The sequence below is a fragment of the Polypterus senegalus genome, chromosome 1 (assembly GCF_016835505.1).
Source record: "Polypterus senegalus isolate Bchr_013 chromosome 1, ASM1683550v1, whole genome shotgun sequence".
NCBI classification, from domain to species: domain Eukaryota; kingdom Metazoa; phylum Chordata; class Cladistia; order Polypteriformes; family Polypteridae; genus Polypterus; species Polypterus senegalus.
The window spans coordinates 258,328,808-258,345,175 of record NC_053154.1 but is presented as its reverse complement, the minus strand read 5'-3'; the positions used below and the strand labels follow the sequence as shown (position 1 = coordinate 258,345,175).

The 16,368-nt window shown below is 37.5% G+C and overlaps 1 protein-coding gene across 1 annotated transcript in view; it reads right to left on the bottom strand.

Annotated features, from left to right (window-relative positions):
- Positions 1-7,507: 7,507 nt before the first annotated feature.
- The window catches only part of dnajb12a (DnaJ heat shock protein family (Hsp40) member B12a), a 64,390-nt gene continuing 55,529 nt past the window's right edge, over positions 7,508-16,368 (bottom strand). The window contains exons 7-9 of the mRNA XM_039772649.1: positions 12,978-13,150; positions 12,650-12,814; positions 7,508-7,780 (exon numbers count right to left, since the gene is read on the bottom strand). Coding sequence (XP_039628583.1) covers positions 12,693-12,814; positions 12,978-13,150 — 295 coding nt within the window. The 3' untranslated portion in view covers positions 7,508-7,780; positions 12,650-12,692. The remainder of the gene's footprint in view (positions 7,781-12,649; positions 12,815-12,977; positions 13,151-16,368) is intronic.

Sequence of the window (16,368 nt, the reverse complement as noted above, 5' to 3'; positions counted from 1 at the left end):
GTTCTTCTCAGCTTTACAGGAATGGAGAAGGTCAGGCACATTGTTGATGCAAAAGGAGCTTTCAGGACCCAGGTTTGTAATTTGTTTTTAGTTTGTGGGGTTTGTTTGGCATTTGCAGTCCTGTTATTCTCAGTGCCAACTGCTTAATATGACAATATTACAATAACTGCCACCTTACTAACACAGAGAAAGGGCAAAATACAATGAAAGCAACAAAAGAGAGTTAAGCATTTAAATCTATAGCAAAAGCAGAAATATATATATATATATATATTTTATATATCTCGTCAGTCATGGCCGAAATTATCAGCACCACTGGAATTTTCCCAGAAAATTGTTGCAGTTACAAATGTTTTGGTATGCACATGTATATTTTATTATATATAAAACAGAGAAAAAAAAGTCAAATCTGACATCATGTCACACAGAACTCCAAAAATGGGCCGGACAAAATTATTGGCATCTTTTCAAAATTGTGGGAAAATCATTTTATTTCAAGCATATGATGCTCGTTTGAACTCACCTGTGGCAAGAAACAGGTGCTGGCAATATAGCAATCACACCTGAAGCCAGTTAAAATGGACAAAAGTTGACTCAACCTTTCTGTTTTGTGTCTCAGTGTGCCACACTAAGCACGGAGAACAGAAAGAAGAGCAGAGAATTGTCTGAGGACAAAAAATTGTGGAAAAATATCAACAATCTCAAGGCTACAAGTCCATCTCCAGAAATCTTCATGTTCCTTTGTCCACTGTGCGCAACATAATCAAGAAGTTCACAACACATGGACTGTAGCTAATCTCCCTGGACGTGGAAGGAAGAGAAAAATTGATAAAAGACTGCAACGAAGCATAGTCCGAATGATGGATAAACAGCCCCAATCATCTTCGACCTGTTCTGCAGACTCAGGGTGCAACCGTGTCAGCTCAAACTATCCGTCAACATCTGAACAAAATGAAATGCTATAGCAGGAGAGCCAGGAGGTCCCCACTGCTGACACAGAAGCATAAAAATGCCAGACTGGAGTTTGCCAAAATGTACTTGAGGAAGCCAAAATCCTTCTGGGCGAATGTCTTGTGGACAGATGAGGCCATGGTAGAGCTTTTTGGTAAAGCTCATCATTCTACTGTTTACAGAAAGCGGAATGAGGCCTACAAAGAAAAGAACACAGTACCTACAGCCAAACATGGTGGAGGTTGCAAGATGTTTTGGGGATGTTTTGCTGCCTCTGGCACTGGATGCCTTGACTGTGTGCAAGGCATCATGAAATCTGAAGACTACCAAAAGATATTGGGGCGCAATGTAGGGCCCAGTGTCAGAGGTCATGGGTGTTCCAGCAGGACAATGGCCCCAAACATACCTCTAAAAGCATCCAGAAATGGTTGACGACAAAGCGCTGGACGGTTCTGAAGTGGACAGCAATGAGTCCGGATCTAAATCCGATTGAACACTTATGGAGAGATCTCAAAATTGCCATTGGGAGAAGGCGCCCTTCAAATCTGAGAGACCTTGAGTAATTTGCAAAAGAAGAGTGGTCGGAAATTCCAGTTGAGAGGTGTAACAAGCTTGTTGATGGTTATAGGAAGTGCTTGATTTCAGTTATTTTTTCCAAAGGGCCTGCAATCAAATAAATATTAAGTTAAGGGTGCCCGGTTTTTGAGTTTTGTGTGAAATGATGTCAGACTTGGCTTATTTTCTTGTTTTTTGTGTTCTTCCAATGCACATAAAGGAAATAAACATGTGTATAACAAAATATTTGTAATTGCAACAATTTTCTGGGAGAAATTATGCATTTTCTTTGAAAATTCCAGGGGTGTCGATAATTTCGGCCATGACGTATATCTATCTTATATATATAGGCCTATATAAAATATACCACTGACTCTCCCGAACCATGAGGACTTGGGACTTGAAATTTGGAATGGAGGTTACCATTGGTCTATAGGTGCTCGCTAAGAAACGGTTTTAAAAATGTTGTGGTCCAAGCGTGAAATTTCATATAGTTTTTTTTTAGACCCGTTTGTATCTATGTCTGCTTTTCACGAGAGAACTACTTAACGGATTTATATCGGGTTTATTTCTATAATTTGCTTGAACATTCCTTTGATTTTGCGACTTTCCCATCGAGCTAAGTATCATAGTTCACTTGTGGTGCCAGTTTATTAACACAAATCCAAGAGAGACTCATTGGGCCTCGGACATAACCTTGACTCCGCTTAGTTAGCGAATGAGAGAACTACTTAACGGATTTAGATAATTTTTTTTTATATAATTTGCTTGAACGTTCTTGTTGATTTTGCAGCTTCTCGCTTTGCAATAAGAATTATAGTTCGATTGCAGGAGCGATATATTTGTGCTAATCCGAGACAAAGGCTGTGGGCCAAAGGGAAGGGGAAGAGTGACGTCAAAGGAGTAGAGAGCTGGGCTGGGCCCTACTCACTGTCCTATTTCATTAATACAGAAGTTCTACAGAAGTGGTGAGCAATGTCAGTCCTGGTGGGCCTTAGTGGCTGCATGTTTTTATTCCAACCAAATTGTTTAATGAGAAGTTAATTATGGCTTATGAAGCACTTTATAGCTCAAATTATATTTTTCTGCTTCATTTTAGTTGTCTCACTTGTTAGGATTTCAAAACCTTAATTGCTTGTTTTAGTCTTAAACAGCTGCATTCACTGTTTTAATGGCTCCTTATTAGCAGTAAGATGCAAATGACAAAAGAACCAGCAGTTCTGCATCTGGCTGGTCTCCACTTACACCTGTGTCCATTCATCACTAACTATCTGGTTTAATAAAACACGCAGAAGGAAACCGAAGAGAAACAAAAGGACTGAGAACTACTCATCCATTGATGAATGTTCCCTGTGCTTACCTAATCTTACCCTCTTCTATATAAGAGTGCCATAACCATGGTACATTAACACATCCTTCTTTACGTTATGATGTACTGTTTGCATGACAATGATTCTATGATCCTATTTGTCATGAAATACTATCAACCAATGCCAAGAGTAGTTCTGATTGTCAAAATTCAGTAAATATTTACGCTATTCTATGGTAAACTTGTTCACCGAATATTTTTCAGGAAATTCGTGATGCAGTGAGCTTAAGCGAACATTTTTCCCCTTAAGCGCCCCATGATGCTTTGCAAGGCCAGCATGACATCATGCATGTTTACTGTCAAATTTTTTATACATGTGGCCATTGCTAGGTTATAAGGAACAAATAAATAAATAAATACCATATTGTGCCGACATCTCTGCAAAATATTTTTCCCATTTCTAACCACACTAATTTCACCAAGGTAAAATTTGCAGACTTTAATCTTTGTATTTAACATATATATCCCCACCATTCCCCTCTTATCTGTAACCTTGTGGAAAATGCTGACCTGGGGACTACAATTCCCTTCAGCCAGTGCACTACTCCAGATGCCTCAGTGCTCACTATGTTTAAGGCTTCAAATCATTTGGATGATATCACTAAAAAGAAAATGACCAGACATTGCACAGTTAAAACACTGGCAAGTCATGAAAAGAAATAAGATGTGTTATTGGCAAGGATTGTTTTCTAATTAATCGAAGAGGATAAAACAAAAACTACTCCAGCCCTCCAACGCTGATCACCCTCTTTATTCTACAACATTGAATAGCAGTGAATTTAATTTAGCATTTTTGCCACTGATCAAAAGAAAATGACTTTAATGTCAAACTAAAAGCAGACGCCTGTGAAATGACCTAAATTAATTACCAAAATAAAACAGAAAATCATTGATCTCCCCCCCGTCAAGTCTGCACTTTTGGTGGCCATGATTGAGTCAGGTCCCTATCGGCTTTACACATCTGGATTCTGTTGGTTTTCCTTATTCTTCTTTGACAGCTGCCCAAGCTCTGTCATCTTACATGGAGATTGTGAGAGAACAGCCTTTGTCACATCCAGCCACAAACTATCAATTGAATTGAGCTCTGGACTCCGGCTCGGCCACTCCATGACATCAGCGTTGTGCTTGAAGTCGTCTTACAAGTTTCTTGTTGACTGCATCAAGTTTTCCTCTAGGATTTCTCTCGAATCTTGCTGCATCCGTTTGGCCCTCACATGCTTTGTAGGGGCCAGCAACAGACAAGCATCCTCTCTGAGTGACGCTTCCACCACCAAGGTGGGGATGGTGTGATTTTGACAATGTGCAGTTAAACATGGCGTTTTAGTCTGATGGCGATAAAAGCTTCAGAGTCTTCTACATGACAAACTGGGTGTGTGTGTTTAAACAGTGCCTTTCTCTTTGTCACTCTCCCACGAAGCTGTGACTGGTGAAGTACCTGGGCAACATTTTCTCCAGTGCCAGACTCTGTAGTTTGTAACCCCCTTCAGAGTTATCAGAGGCCTCATGATGGCCTCCCTCACTAGTCTTCTTCTTGCCCCCAGCTTAATGAATGACATAATTGGACTCCAAGGCATCTTCAGTGAGTTGGACATTTTCTTGTTTCTATCCCGATTTGTGCTTTTCAATCCCCTTTTCGTAGAGTTGCTTGAAGTCTTTGTTGTATAGGTTTGGCCAAGACGCTGACTCACCACAAGTTGGACCTTCAGGTGTGTTTAGACTACCATCATCAGCTGATTTCAATTGAACTAATGATGTGTCTTCTAAAACCAATTGGCTGCACCAGTGATGGTTTAGGTGTGTCATACTTATTTTTGGTGTTTTACATTTGTAATTAATTTAGATTATTTTGCAGAGATCTGTTTTCAGACATTAAAGAATCTTTTATTCTGTTGATCAATGTCAAACAAAGCCAAGTTAAATCCACTGTCATTCAGTGTGGTAGAACAATGAAATGTGAGACCTTCCAAAGTGTGAATACTTGTTATAGATGCTGCATTTCTCTCTGATTTACTGGTTCTCATTTCACTGGTTTATTTTTATCGCAGCATCAGATGAGAGGCTTTTTGAATGATCTTCTTCTGGATAATCTTTTGTCTGTGTAGACCGATAATAACCGCCATTGATACTGTAACTTGATGACATTGTCACTGTTATTCAGAGTACCATCTACACTTACTTATATGGCCGACACCTTTATCTCAGGCAACTTACAGCGTTTATGATACAATTGGTTACAATTCTTTTGGTTTTTCAATTGGAGCACAGGCAGGTCACATGCTCAGGATCACACAGTGTCAGTGACAACCTCACTACACCACACTTCTTGCAGCTAGCAGGCGCTCCTCCATCAGCTCCACTGCAGTTGCTCACTTTGGGCAGTGAGCTCCATTAAATGCTTGGTCATCTACAGCAACTTATGGAAGATAACAAAAATGATCAGCCACTGATTTTACTGCATAACATAAAAATGCATCATCCTTTGTTAAACAAGAACAATGAAAGTGGGCTCAAACAACAGACATGAAAAATGCAGTGAACTCTTGCAGACCCCAAGCAATTTGCAGTAACATCATCATCAAGCAACTTTTCTGTCATCTTAGATTTTCTGTGTATTTCAGGAGTTAAAAGCTTTGTGAAAAGCAAGGTATTAAAACTGTTCCACCATCGCATGTGTTGCAATGGGCCCAAGGTAAAGTTTGGCAGTCCCAAGACTCAAATTGGCACACATAAATCAATTTATAGAAGAGAGCAACTGCAGCCTGGATGGGAAATTAAGCTCTTTAGTTCTCCCAGCCTGATCAGTGAGAAGTCTATACTCTTTGTTGGTTTTCAATACTTACTCACCAAGCTACACGTACAGATTTACCTGAAGCTGTCTGAGTGCTGTAAAGGGCGGCCTCAGCCTTTACCTGGCTGGGATGCCAGCTGGATGGAATGACTGGGGGAGAGAGCATCTGCGTGGAACTACCTTCCCTAGGACGCTAGAGGTCAGCCCTCCAGGATGGCTGTTGCACCACAGAGTCCTGCAGGGCATGCTGGGAGTTGGAGTTTGGTACAGCCCTGTTGGCTTCTGTGGGGGCCAACAGGGGGAGCTGCAGAGCCCTACAGTGGACTTTGATTCCAGGTAATACTTATGAGCCTCCTGGAGCACCCCTAGGAGTGGAATAAAAAGAGCCACCTCACTCTATTTGAGGAACGAGAGTCGGGAGGAAGTGGACGAAGCTTGCTGGGAGAGGAGTGGAGGCAGAGAAACGAAAGAAAGAAGGAAGTAAAAGGACTGTGCTTTTGTCTTGTGGACTTTGCACTTGTGGGGAGTGAAGAAAGTGCTTCCTCACCAATAAATAAAGGTGCGCTGTGTGGCAATTCGTGTCGTGCCTCGGGCAGCTGTATGCGCCCTGGTGGTCCACTGTGTTCATAAAGAGACCAACACAAAGATGAAAACACTCAAGTGCCATTTGTACACTGCTTAAGTGAGAAGGTGGAACATGAATGTAGTCAAGTCACGTAGCCTTCATACGGAGTACATCTGGATGGACGAGAAAACTTCAAAAAGCCAAGAGTGGCTGAAAACCAAGCACCACTTAGCAACCGGCTGACCTTATCAGTTATATTGGGATAGAGAAGAAATGAAAAAAGAAAAAAAATCCTCCACAAGCCCCTGACACAAGTGCCACTGTGGTTACTCTGTCCTTCCATGCTTGCTTTCCAAAAAAAGGACTCTATAAAAGGACTTCATAATATTTAATTCGTACAAAACTCACACTTCATGTCTGCAAGTTCATTTCTTAGTTTTGCCAGAAAATTAAATGAACATCTATACTTACTGAAGCTGACATTTCAGTGTCATTCATGGCATTACATTAAAAAGTGGAGTATAAAAATGAAACAACCGTTGTCAACTCTTACTGTCTTCTGAAGAGCTGTGCCTGGGCTGCAACCTGCCATCTACACTTTGCTGCTGCCATAAACACACAGACACAAATCTGGGCCCCGTTCTTATCAAGCATCTCTGAATGACTCCTACAAGGGACTGAGCGTGTACAAGTATCTCATTCTGTCCACACCTGTTCAGAGACAGGAACAGAATCATAAACTTTTAAACTGCCATTTGCTTCATTTAGGAAATGGACAAAACAGCCCATTTTCCTCAATAGTAGTAGTACGATACACTTCAAATCACTTATTTTATAATTTTGTTTTGATAAATATATTCACTGATGCAATAATGTTTTAATGTAAGTTGACATATTTTAATCAACACAGGCAAAGTCACATATTACAATTTATTAAATCAGAATGGAAGAAGCTAAATAATTTAATGTAGTCCCTGCATAGTTAAAAGTAGAACATATATACAAATATAAACTATATATTAGATGAAACAGTAACATCTTTGACTGGCACAGTCAGTGGTTGGCTAAGAAAATATCTACAATTATTTAGTCTCACATTCTTTTTTACCTTTGTAAAGGTGTAAAGTAATGAAGAAGCAATTCTTAGCAAACTGAATGCATGATCGAAGGATTCACTGGCATTTTCTCAGACAAAAAAAACAATGACCATTCAAAAACATCTGTTTTGCCATAATAAATTAATTTCTTCTTTCAAATATTCTCTCTTTTTTTCTTTTTAAAGCTTAGGATTTTATTTTGTATGTCACATCAGTGCAAATCATTTGTAGGCATTTCCAAGATTTCCGTTTCTCTGCTCACAAGTCCTCAGGAAAGTCTCAGACTGATTAGAAGTGTGACTCTTAAAAACCAGGAAGATTATTTAATGGATTTCCAAAAGATTTGTTCTTTTCTCTAGTCCACTTTCAGTGAAGGCAATCTTTTTTTCATTTTTTTGTAGTGAATTGTTTCTGAATTCAAAACAACTTGCTTCTCTCTTCAACTGTAGAATGACCTAAGTATAAAAAAAAAAAAGAATAAATCAAATGCATGTGAAAAGTGGTGATCAAATGTTTTGTTTGAAGAGATCCAGTCTGGGATCACTTTCAGTTTCATTGCCTGGTTTAACAGTGTGACAAACCAAAACTCAAAAAAGCTCCAGCAGATTACGAAGTATGCAGCTAAAGTTATTGGGGCTGACGTAGATGATTTGACTAGTGTGTGTCACAGGGCAATGTTAGAGAAACTGGAAATCATCTCAACTGATGACAGACATCCATTACATGTAGAACTAAAGTTCAGTAAATCAGGAAGGATAGTCGCTTTGAAAACCCACACAAATCACTCCAGGAACTCCTTTCTTCCTTGTGCCATACGACTTTTCAATAAGAAATATCGGAGATAATGATTAAGGTTTTGATATATATCCTGTAACATTTTATTTTTTTTCCTTTTTGGTGTAAATATGTATTAACTATCTGCCTTACCTTAACCTTTCTTGTTTCTATTTGTCTGTTTTCTTTCATTCTGTCTGTTATTAGATGCAACTGAGAAGGCAAATTTCATGTTTTCTTGTGTAAACATGACTAAATAAAGAAACCTTAAACCTTAGTAAAACACATAGTAAGTGGACCACCAAGGTAACAGAGGAGCTTCAGGACTGCTTTGCCTGTACAGACTGGAGTGCCTTCAATACTGCCACCTCCAACATACACCAATACACTGATGCTGTAACTTCATATATTAGTTTTTGTGAAGATGTTTGCATTCTAACAAAAACATTTATAAAATGTAGCAATGATAATCTTGGTTCACCCCAGAGTTCAGATGACTGTGCCAGGAAAAAGAATGTGCTTTCGGATCTGGCAGTCATTAGGAATATATGAAAGCCAACTATTCTGGAGAAAGGGATCAAAGGTGTGAAAAGAAAGTACTCATATAAGCTACAGGAACAACTCTCTGGAAATTGCAGCACATCAGTCTTGAGAATCCTAAAGCAGGTCACCAACTACAAGAAATAATCAGACAGTTCTGTTGATCCCAGATTGGCTAATCAGTTAAAACAATTTTACAGTCACTTTGAAAGAAAATGGGATATAAATATACCTGATGGTCTCAATGTTACAATTCTACACTACTCTTCTTCTCAGCTTCCCCCGCCTGTCCATAGTGCTAAGACGTCTGCAGCTTATTCAAAAAAGCCAAATATTAAAAAAGCTGCAGGCCTGGACCTTATTTCCCCTTCCATACACAGGCACCGTGCAGACCAGTTGTCTACAGTACTTGCAGACATGTTTAACCAATCTCTGGATCTGTACACTGTTCCAGCCTCCTTCAAAAATCCACCATCAATCTAGTATAGCAAAGAAATCAAAGGTCCAATGCCTATAAACTAGAGAACCGTAGCTTTAACCTCTGTGGTAATTAAGATCTTTGAACGCCTTATTCTGAATTACCTCAAGAATACTAAAAAAAACAAAAAACTTTCTGGACCCATTTCAGTTTGCATACAAAGCCAACCAGTCACTGCATGATGCAGTGAATTTAGGTCTGAGCTTTATTTACTAACACCTTGATAAGCCAGGGGCATATGTGAGGATCTTGTTTGTGGACTTTAGTTCTGCCTTTAATACAATCATCCCAGAGCTACTAGATAAATCTCTCACCTAGTTCAGCCTGAATAGTTCAATCTGCCACTGGATCACAGACCAGGAAACAGTATGTGCGGTTGAGCACATGCATGTCTGACCCATTAACCCTTAGTACTGGTGTACCACAGGGATGTGTCCTTTCCCCACTACTCTTCTCACTTTATATAAAATGACTATACATCTGGCAATTCATCAATCACATTTCTTAATTTTTTCAAATGACATAAAACTAAAAGGCCTCATTTCAAAAACAGTGAGTCCACATACAGACAAGAGGTAGAAAATCTGACATTGCGGTGCAGCCATAATAATCTGGACCTTAACATTCAAAAACCTCAATATTGGTCCAGTTCTACACAGCCTCAACTATAACTGTCTGATTTGGTGCTGCCTTTGTTCAAACAAAGGCCAATCTGCAACACATCATCAGACCCTGTGAAAGGATCATAGGCTGTAACTTACTTGCACATTGAAGTCCTATGAGTCCAAGGTAAGGAAGATGGCTGCTGCAAAGATCATTGCTGATCCGACTCACCCAGGGCATCACCTGTTCCAAAGACGTCCCTTTGGCAAACATCTTTGTGCAGTGAAAGCTAAAACGACACGTCACCTTCCATGTGTAGTTATTCTTACTAAACAGGTCTGAGCTTCTACTCGGCATCTATGTACACCCGCACACTAGACTGCCTGGACATTGTAATCCTGCCATCTCTTTATTTTTTATTGCCCTAGCATACTGCTTCATATTTCATTATTTTATTTTTTATCAATTTATATTTTATCTTTTGTATTCGGCGTTCTCCTTGTATGTTGCAATAATACTATCAAGACAAATTTCTAGTACACATTAGTGTACCTGGTCAATAAAGTGAATTCTGAATTTAAAGAACCATTTCACCTTGTGAAGAAGGGTGCTTTGTATATAAACATGGTTCTTTGGGCTTTAAAAAAGGTTCCTAATGTATGGACAAACAAAAACCTTTAATGTATACTAGTCTACCAAGCAGGATACTAAAAGATCAAGAAAACCTGGACCTAGCATGTGTTACTCTATGCAGCAAGAATTCTTTAAAATAACGAAAGCATTAGTATTTCACAACTCTTTTATCAAGTATTCATGGCTATTTATGAAACTGATCATGGCTTAATGTGGTCTGCATCATCAGTATTCAAAACATGTTATGTACAAGTATATCTGAAAATGACTTAATTTTCTCAATAAATGTCTAGTATGTGTTTCTTATGTAGATTCTATGCATAAATTAACTTTTGCAGCTGGCATTCAAATGCCTCCCTAGTGGTTGTCGTGTTTATGCACAACAACACACTGTAGCCACTAAGCTGTAGGTAGTTTGGAAATGGGCTGCAATAATGACCCAAGAACAGAAAGTGAAAAAGAAGGAGACACACTGCACTGCTATAAAAATGTTAGTGTTTTAACCAGATGCAAAATATGGAACCGTCTCACAAAATAAGTGCTATCTTAATTTCAGATCTGCAGTTGCATTCACTTTTTAATGCTGCACAGGAGTCTAACCTTGCTGCCCATTCTACTGCTCATTTCCTGACTACTGGCAGTACCATACACAATACTTTTGTCTTTTTTTTGTTTTTTAATTGATTGTTACTTGTGGATAGAAAATGTATTTGCAATTCCAAGCGTGTTAAACGTGATCACAATCTGCTTCTGACAAACTCCAAATGCGGTCTCTGTGCTCCATCACCAGCACAGTTACAGTTCATCCATTTTAATGAGGTCAGGTGCCGTCGATCGTGACAGACACAATAATGCCAGGGTAAACGGTTGTACTTTGCTTTAGCAACAAATTCTCGCCTGGGTCTGACTGCCACTCTATCTCAACTTTATGTGCTAACCCGGGAACCCTTTACAAGTGGTCTTTCAAAGCCCAAGATGCAGAGTACCAGGTTTCACAAAGGCGCACTTTAGCTAAATCTATGAAGTAAGATCGCTGTCACAAATAACTCGTAATAACTTACATGAAATTTATATTTCATATACGTGAATATTCTTGCGTGTTTCAAAATTACACTTGTGCTTCTGAAAATTACAACTACAATTCTCAAGCGTGTTAACGTGTTATTACATAATTACAGTTCATGGGCTATGAACCAGGGTAACACTTAAGTAATATTAGTTTATTTCATGTACGTTATGGTGCTTTGATGCACAGTTTTAACAGTGTGAAGATTTGCATTTAGAGAAAAGCCAAGCAAAATGACACCTTTTATTGGCTAACTAAAAAGATTACAATATGCAAGCTTTCGAGGCAACTCAGGCCCCTTCTTCAGGCAAGATTTGCATTGTAATGCAGCAACTGTTTTTAAGACGCATTTCCACGCATTTTGTATTAATGTGGCCAGCAGAAAGAAACTCATTCTAAAATGTATAACAACTTAATATTTTGGAGCTTATGCAGCATTTTGTGAACCAATCATCATAGGAGGAAAATTAAGAAGTGCTTTGGCAGATTTTGTTAATCTCCCTGCAGCAGCAAACAGGATGTGATGAAGTGGCAAACTCCGAACCGCATCCATCTAACGTTACATGGACGGGCCGGAAATCCTAACACGGCCTGTGTATGTACATGCCCACCTGAGCTCTGAGCCCCGACCCTAAGCTCTGTCTCCACTCCACTCCATGCTGAGCTCTCTCTTTCACTCTTCACCTACCTTTCTGCACACCACCACCACACATACCAACGTGACATATTGAGTACTTTTGTGTTTAAGAAGGACTACTTTCAGTCATCAATTCTAAATCTGCAAAATCGACAAACTAGTCACATTATTGTCTGCTTCAATACTTAGCTATAACAGAGGTCTTGAGAACCTATTGTTTTAGGCTGGGTTGATAATGGTTTTACCACATACAACTTTTGTTTTCTTTCTATAAGAAGTTATAATGATCTATAAATATTTTATTCTTTAAATTTACATTCATTAGAAGAAATATGCACTGTGCTTGTTCTTTTTCTTACTCTTGCTCTCTCTCGTATATGTCATAAAACCTTTTCCTTGCAGAAAGTCTAATGCACAGAATTGTTATATATATAAAAAAAAAAACTTGGTACCAATTTTTATTACTTTAACAAACAGAAAATACCCTAAATAAAATAGTATGTACATTTAATAGAAACATTATTTCAGATGTATTTATTGCCTTTCAAATATTTACACTGTGCATATGTCAATGCTAATTAGATTATACCTACTTGTCTTTGTGGCAGTGGGGTCCATCTGTTTTGTTTGCCTTTTTTAACCATTCAATGAAGCTTGAACCTCTGAAAGTCTGGTGCAACTAGGAGTACCCATCTTCTGTGCCCTTTGGTAAAGTTCTGAATCCCCAAAATAACGAGCTCTGTATAGTAAACCATCCTCTTGAAGCAGGAAGGGAGATCAAACAGAATTTTAAATTAGATACAACTTTCATTATTATGGGCTTTCAAGGAAATAACCCCTTGCCTAGCTGATGGCACATCTTTTTGTTAATTATACACAACCCTCTATTATAACATATTTTAAACTAGTCTACATACTTACTTTGTTGTTTTTCCTTCCAACAATTGTTTCTGAGATTTGATATATAATCATCTTCTACATTTTTTTCCACATTTTTCAGATTCACCCCAGTATACTCCTCATTAAACTTTTCTGTCACATAGTAAGGCACCTTCAAGATCTCTGTTACTCGTCTATGAGTGTGACCTACAGACCTGCAGATAATACATAAACATTCAAGTTGTAAAAATATTTAGTCCTCTGCCAATATATTTGGCCATTAATAGGGGACATATGATTAATTTTAATATCCTCTAAAACGAAATGCTGATAAATGTAATAATAACATGTTAAAAAAGGTTCAAGTTAAAAATTATAAAATTATTTAATTAAATAAAATTCTCCTTCAAGGAGAAAATAACACATTTCAAATATAATAATGCTACAGCAGAACAAAAACTGAACAAATGCTTGCAAGCCAAATTTTACAAACCCTGAACACAGTTATTATCTTAATATTACCTTTGCAATGGTGCAATATACATATCTGAGACAAAAAAAAAAAAATCCAACAGGAGATATTAAAGCTGAAAAAATACAAGCATTCATCAAAGTAAAGGACTTAAGGATCCAAGACTCAGGTGAATAAAATACATTAAAATATAAGTAGTTAAATGCGGTTATACCCCTCTAACAAAAGTTACCTAAAAACACACTGAGGTCTCATTATTTAAACATCATGCGAACACCTAAAACAGGTATGCACAACACTATGCATGTAACTCGATACTTAAGCCAGTTGATTCCGCACACGGTCACTCTACCAAGGAGGAATCAACTCTGGGTAGGCAACATTCATACATACATAAATACATGTACAGATTCACAGGAACCAAGTCAGAGTAAAGTGCCTGACCCTTTCAGATATGTGGAAAGAAAAAAAGAACCAAAGCAGTTGTAGGAAAACATGAAAATTTCACACAGGCAATGACCAGACCAGAAACCATAACCCTGTCCCTTAATTTGAGATGCAGTAATGCAGCCATCTACACTACTTTGCTGCCTGTCAACATACTTTACAGTTGTGCAACTTTAATTTTGATGATCCATCCATTATCCAACCCTCTATATCCTAACTACAGGGTCAAGGGGATCTGCTGGAGCCAATCCCAGGCAACACAGGGCACAAGGCAGGAAACAAACCCCAGGCAGGGTGCAGTTAATTTTGAAGACGCAGAATAAAATTTTAAATTCAAATATATGATGAACTCAAAAATTTCTAAAGATTACTAAAGATAGTAAACAAATTTCATTATTTACTGCTATGAATGGATTTATATTTTCTTAAAATTCCTGGGATTTTTTTCTAAACTGGTTTAGATTTAGACATTTGCTGCTTTATACAGGAGACTTACCAGAGTAAACTCTTGAGATTTTCAAAAGTTTCATAAGAAATCAAAGCAAATCATTAAAGTGCAAAAATATACTTTTTTGTCTAATGATAATAATTATTCTGTTTTCAAGTAGATTGCCAGTTCATCCTAGACACACATTTCAAGGAAAAAAAAAACAAACATGCATGAAATTTCCAATTTTCACTTTTTTATTTATACCAAAAATTACCAAGCATAGCACTAACACATTTGAAAAATTGTTTCAGATAGTCAATTATTATGTTCAGGATTATTTGATCTATGATCTGCTAACCTACAACTTCAACAATGGTCAGACAACTTTGGCAACCTCTAAATATGCCAAATTAGGTGAAATGTTTTCCTGAATGTAGCCACAAAATTTAAACCAATTAGTAGTTTCCAAGTTACTCCAAGTACAGACCCACTCACATGCTGCTTTATTTTTAAAATGGGTACAAAATGATAGGAGACCATTTCAATGCAGGATTGTCTCTTTGCAAAGAAAGGTATAACTGACTTCCAGTCAACGGTGTATAAAATGCATGTTACACATTTTGGCTATCACAGAAATAACCCTGTTAGCTGCAATGCAGGAAAAAAAACAAAAGCTAATAATGCATAACACACACACAAACATTCTAACTGCATTGGCAAATGAGCAATGCACAATATCAATATATGTGCTTTACTTAAGACTTTTCCCAATAGTAGCTAATCATTTAAAGACTAAAATCACCGATAAGGAGATAGTATTATTTAATTTGTAAGTGTCAAATTGAACAAGTATTTGGTTATATGAAATATGGAGCAACACTCTTTCTTAGCCTGATTAGAGAAATATAAAAAATCTTTTGTTAATTATTTACCACAGATTACACCACACTGTTGCACCATTTTATCTTTAGTTAAAAGCTCAACAATGCAATCACATTGTTGGTTTTACAGTTTGTCAATAACTGGTCTAAGACCACCAAATAAAACTTTTTCATTAAATACTATTTGACTTTAAAATATGTTACTCTGATGTTCAATTGCCTTAGGTTTAAATGTTATTTGAAAATGTGCTCAGGCTGTTTAATTATTTGACTACAGTTGCAACAAAAAGGGTGAGCCAAATACTTAATACTATTTACTTATTTTTTTCAGGTGCACTAGATATATAGACAGCAACGTTTTTTGCAGTATTTTGCATAATTAACCAGCTCTCCTATATTGAGCTTGCAGTAAAAAAAAGGAAGAGTGTTAACCTTAGGTAAATTATTTCTTTTGTGATCTTTAGTAAGAAAACATTGACTAGATACACTCCTGCAGGCACAGAGTAAGTACAGTATTAATAGAAGATCTTTCCAAAGTGAAGGCTTACTTGTAACAGTGAGGAGCCATGTGTCTTTATAATTATTAGTCTCAATAATGTCCACATTGCATCTAATGAAACATGAGGTGTCATGTTACTGTAACAGCTTTTTATTTTTCAACATAGAAAGAGTTTTGATATTTTTTTAGGTTAACTGTCCCGACCCCCCATACTTATAGCATTCTATATTTTAATCTACATACTTAAATCTCTTTGAAAGTCATACAATTGTGATAAAAAGGGTCTTATTTCAAATGTGAAATAAAGCATTAAAATATCCAATATATCCACTGAGAAGTTGAGAAGGATCCAGCTTAACACTGACTCTCTACAAACAAAATATAGGTAATCGAAAGTGTAATCACAAACATTTTTAATGAGGCTCCACCTTTATTAAATATGTCCAGCTTACAGAACCTTCATAGATATTCTGTGCTTTGGCTATACTGTACTTTATTTACTTTAATATTTTACTTTAAGCATTTTCCAATTTGTCTAATCAAGTAATCACTTGTACAGATATGTCGGACTGCAAAACAGACAGTGTTAAAATACACTAGCAAAGAATAGTATAAGAAGACTGAAGCCGACAGAATTAACAGAAATGCGTAACTGGAAAGAAGAGTGAGAAATATACAGCCAGTATCTGCTGTGAAGCTCGGGG